This window comes from Salvelinus sp. IW2-2015, linkage group LG3 (genome assembly GCF_002910315.2).
Source record: "Salvelinus sp. IW2-2015 linkage group LG3, ASM291031v2, whole genome shotgun sequence".
Taxonomy (NCBI): domain Eukaryota; kingdom Metazoa; phylum Chordata; class Actinopteri; order Salmoniformes; family Salmonidae; genus Salvelinus; species Salvelinus sp. IW2-2015.
This window is the reverse complement of record NC_036840.1, coordinates 22,102,937-22,107,290: the sequence shown is the minus strand read 5'-3', so window position 1 is coordinate 22,107,290 and position 4,354 is coordinate 22,102,937. Positions and strand designations below refer to the sequence as shown.

At 45.1% G+C, this 4,354-nt stretch overlaps 1 protein-coding gene across 1 annotated transcript in view; it reads left to right on the top strand.

Annotated features, from left to right (window-relative positions):
* The window catches only part of capn1 (calpain 1), a 33,509-nt gene extending 29,341 nt beyond the window's left edge, over window positions 1-4,168 (top strand). The window contains exons 13-19 of the mRNA XM_023971364.3: window positions 732-943; window positions 1,067-1,106; window positions 1,334-1,399; window positions 1,496-1,553; window positions 3,386-3,450; window positions 3,595-3,663; window positions 3,958-4,168. Coding sequence (XP_023827132.2) covers window positions 732-943; window positions 1,067-1,106; window positions 1,334-1,399; window positions 1,496-1,553; window positions 3,386-3,450; window positions 3,595-3,663; window positions 3,958-4,110 — 663 coding nt within the window. The 3' untranslated portion in view covers window positions 4,111-4,168. The remainder of the gene's footprint in view (window positions 1-731; window positions 944-1,066; window positions 1,107-1,333; window positions 1,400-1,495; window positions 1,554-3,385; window positions 3,451-3,594; window positions 3,664-3,957) is intronic.
* Window positions 4,169-4,354: the final 186 nt, after the last annotated feature.

Here is a 4,354-nt window from a genome sequence, read left to right as displayed (position 1 = left end):
CCTGTTGGACAGTCATTAAGAACCTGTTGGGCAGTGCATTAAGAACCTGTGGACAAGTGCATTAAGAACCTGTTGGACAGTGCATTAAAACCTGTTGGACAGTGCATTAAAACCTGTTGGACAGTGCATTAAAACCTGTTGGACAGTGCATTAGAACCTGTGACAGTGCATTAAGAACCTGTTGGACAGTGCATTAAAACCTGTTGGACAATGCATTAAGAACCTGTTGGACAGTGCATTAAGAACCTGTTGGACAGTGCATTAAAACCGTTGGGCACGTGCATAGAAACCTGTTGGACAGTGATTAAGAATGTAGCCAAAAGGCCTATATTGACCTGCATGTCTCAAAGGTCAATGTAGCTTGTGCTTAGGCTCACAGCCAATTGTCTCATATGGAGATGCATGGTAGCATTCTCCTAATTTCTATGGTAGCATAGACATAAAGTCAGGGATTAGAGGTCAGGGTTGCTTTCCGTTTGTCTCTGTCCTCTCAGTATGTGGGCGGGACAGGGGTTAGAGGTCATTAAACAAATTCACACACAGAGCTTTCCCTTCTCGCCATCCTATCAGTACATGGGTTAGGTTCACCTAGTTTAACTAACTCACTCATACTGCTTTCCCCTGCCCTCTGTCCTTTAGTATATGGGCAGATCAGGGGTTAGAGGTTAGAGTTCAGGGGTTAGTGAGTTCACCTCACAGCATTTTCCCCCTTGCTCTCTCTGTCCTCTCAGTACGTGGGTAGATCAGGCATCCACCTGAAGAGAGATTTCTTCCTGACGCAYGGTTCCAGCGCCCGCTCTGAGCTCTTCATCAACCTGAGAGAGGTGAGCTCTCGCTTCCAGCTGCCCGCCGGGGAGTACATCATCGTCCCTTCCACCTTCGAACCCCAGAAGGAGGGAGACTTTGTCCTCAGGGTCTTCTCTGAGAAACCAGCTAACTCAGAGTGAGTAATAGGGAAACAGAGTGGTGAACAGGACATATGAGGGGATGGAGATTATGGACGGTAGAAAGGCAATGAATTTAATGTAATGACATTGATACTAGTGTTCTTTTCTGTCTGTGTTAGGGAGCTGGATGATGACGTCACAGCTGAACTTCCTGCAGAGGTGAGGGGAAGAGACAAGAGCTGAAATGGCACCCTATTCCCCATATAGTGTGTTACGTTTGACTAGGGCTCTGGTCAAAAGTAGTGCACTATGTGGGGAGTCGTGTTCCATTTCAGATGCAGACCGTGGAGAACCCTGTTTGATAAACAAGCCCATACTGTAACATGCCAACACCAGTACTACCAACAAGAAAGAAGAGTTGACGTTCCTCTGTATCTCTGTTTCAGTCTCAGCTGGACGAGAGCCAGATTGACGCTGGCTTCAAGAGTCTGTTCAGACAGCTGGCTGGGGAGGTGAGGAGACTAGGGAGGGGGAAGTGAGGGGACAGCAGGGCGAATGGGCTGATGGGAAATGTAGTATTTCCTCATGTTCTGTTTCTGTGTGCACAGGACATGGAGATCAGTGCCACAGAGCTRCAGACCATACTCAACAGGATCATCAGCAAGCGTGAGTCCCTAGGAATAGAATTAAACATAGTATGTGGCTTATTACAGCGCATTCGGAAAAGTATTCAGACTCGACTTTTTCCCATTTTGTTACGTTACACGCTTACTCTTATAAATTATATATCTTCTCCTCACCAATCTACACAAAATACCCCATAATGACAAAGCAAAACATTATTTTTTATTTTTGCACCTTTATTATAAATAAAAAAGAAATATCACATTTACAGACATTCAGAGACTTGTCCTGAAAGCCACTGCTGCGTTGTCTTGGCTGTGTGCTTAGGTTGTTTGTCCTGTGGATGAACCTTCCTCCAGTCTAAGGTCTGAGCACTCTGGAGAGAGTTTTCATCAAGGTCTCTCTGTACTTTGCTCCGTCATCTTTCCCTCGATCCTGACTAGTCTCCCAGTCCCTGCCGCTAAAAAACATCCCACAGAATGATGCTCCACCACCATGCTTTACTGTAGGTATGGTGCCAGGTTTCCCCTAGATGGATGCTTTGCATTCATGCCAAAGAGTTCAATCTTGGTTTCATTAACCAGAGAATCGTGTTTTCATGTCTACAGTATTTAGTGCTTTTGGCAAGCTGCAAGTAGGTGTCATGTGCCTTTACTGAGAGTGGCTTTTTGTCTGCCACTCTACCATAAAGCCTGATTGGTGGATCTGAAGAATGGTTGTCCTGCAAAGTTCTCCCATCTTGTAACACGGCACCTTCCTCCTCTTCGTCTTGAAGAGGAGGTGTAGCAGGGATTCGGACCAAGACGCAGCTTATCCGTGTTCAACATATTTAATGATAGACGAAAACGTGAACACTTACAAAAAAACAAACGTGGTTTTACCGATACAGTCCTTTTTGGTGCAGACAAGACACAGAACATAAAACAACCACCCACAAAACCCAACACAAAACAAGCCACCTATATATGATTCTCAATCAGGGACAACGATTGACAGCTGCCTCTGATTGAGAACCATATTAGGCGAACACAGAAACAGACAAACTAGACACACACATAGAATGCCCACCCAGCTCACGTCCTGACCAACACTAAAACAGCAAAACACATAAGCACTATGGGTCAGGACGTGACACCATCTCCAAGAAGCACTCTAGCTCTGTCAGGAGACCATTTGGTTCTTGGTCACCTCCCTTACCAAGGTCCTTCTCTCCCCGATTGCTCATTTGCCTGGCCAGCTCTAGAAGCTCTAGAACAGTCTTGGTTCCAAACTTCTTCCATTTAAGAATGATGGGGCCACTTGTTCTTGGGACCTTCAATGCTGCACACATTTTTGGTACTCTTTCCACAGATCAGTGCCTTGACACAATCCTGTCCGGAGCTCTATGGACCATCTCTCGACCTCGTGTTTGGTTTTCCCTGACATGCACTCCCAACTGTGGGACCTTACATAGACAGGTGTGTGCCTTTCCAAATAATGCCCAACCAATTACATTTACCACAGGCGCACAACAATCAAGTTGAGAAAACATCTCAAGGATGATCAATGGAAACAGGATGCGCCTGATGTCAATTTCGAGTCTAATAGCAAAAGKTCTGAATACTTAGGTTTTTTATTGAACCTTTATTTAACTAGGAAAGGTGTTTTTTTATTTGCAAATCATTTATAAAAATGTCTGAATACGTTCTGAATGCACTGTATCTCTCTATATGTGAGTCTACTCGAGATCTTTCACAATCCTTCGACCTGAGACCCACACTGTCAGTCCTTCCAGGCAGATTTGGATTTTACAGATGCGTATAAATCTCTTGTTCTCTGTCTCTCTGTCTCACACTCTCACACACACACACACACACACACACATACACATACAGACAAAGATCTGAAGACAGATGGATTTGGACCAGAAGCTTGTCGCACTATGATCAACCTGATGGATGTATCCTTGGTGTACTTCAATCAATTCTTTATACAGTACTAGTCCCATCTTTCTGGTCTTTCGATGTCTGTCTGGTCTCTCTGTCTGGTCTGTCTTTCTCTGTGACTGTCTGTATGAACAGGGTTCCTTGACCGTGTCCTTCAGACTGATGGTAGTGGTAAACTGGGACTGGCCGAGTTCCACGTGCTGTGGGAGAAGATTAAACGATACCTGGTGAGCCGAGCTGAAAATCCTGTTCTCCTATTCACTTACTTCATTCACTTGAACTGAGCCTTCGCTCTCGTCATTAGTTCCATGTTCAGTCTCGGTAGAGCATTTCACTCGTTTCTCTCGCAATCTCTGTCCCTCTCTGCCTTTGCCTCTCTCTCTCTCTCTCTCTGTCTCTCCTTGTCTCTGTCTCTCTCTCCTTGTCTCTCTCTCTCTGCCTCATCTCCCTCTCTCTCTCGCTCTGTCTCTCTTTCTCTCCTTGTCTCTCTCTCTCTCTCTCTGTCTCCATCCCTCCACCAGACTGTATTCCGTCAGTATGACCTGGACAAGTCAGGCACCATGAGTTCCTATGAGATGAGGATGGCCCTGGAGGCGGCAGGTACAGTACCTCTTTCCCTTAACTTCTCTGGGATATGTGGGACGGTAGCGTCCCACCTAACCAACAGCCAGTGAAATTGCAGGGTGCCAAATTCAAAACAACAGAAATCTCATAATTAAAATTCCTCAAACATACAAGTATTATACACCATTTTAAAGAGAAACTTCTCGTTAATCCAGCCAAGGTGTCTGATTTCAAAAAGGATTTACGGCGAAAGCACACCTTGCGATTATGTTAGGTCAGTACATAGCCACAGAAAAACACAGCCATTTTTCCAGCCAAAGAGAGGAGTAACAAAAAGCAGAAATAGAGTTAAAA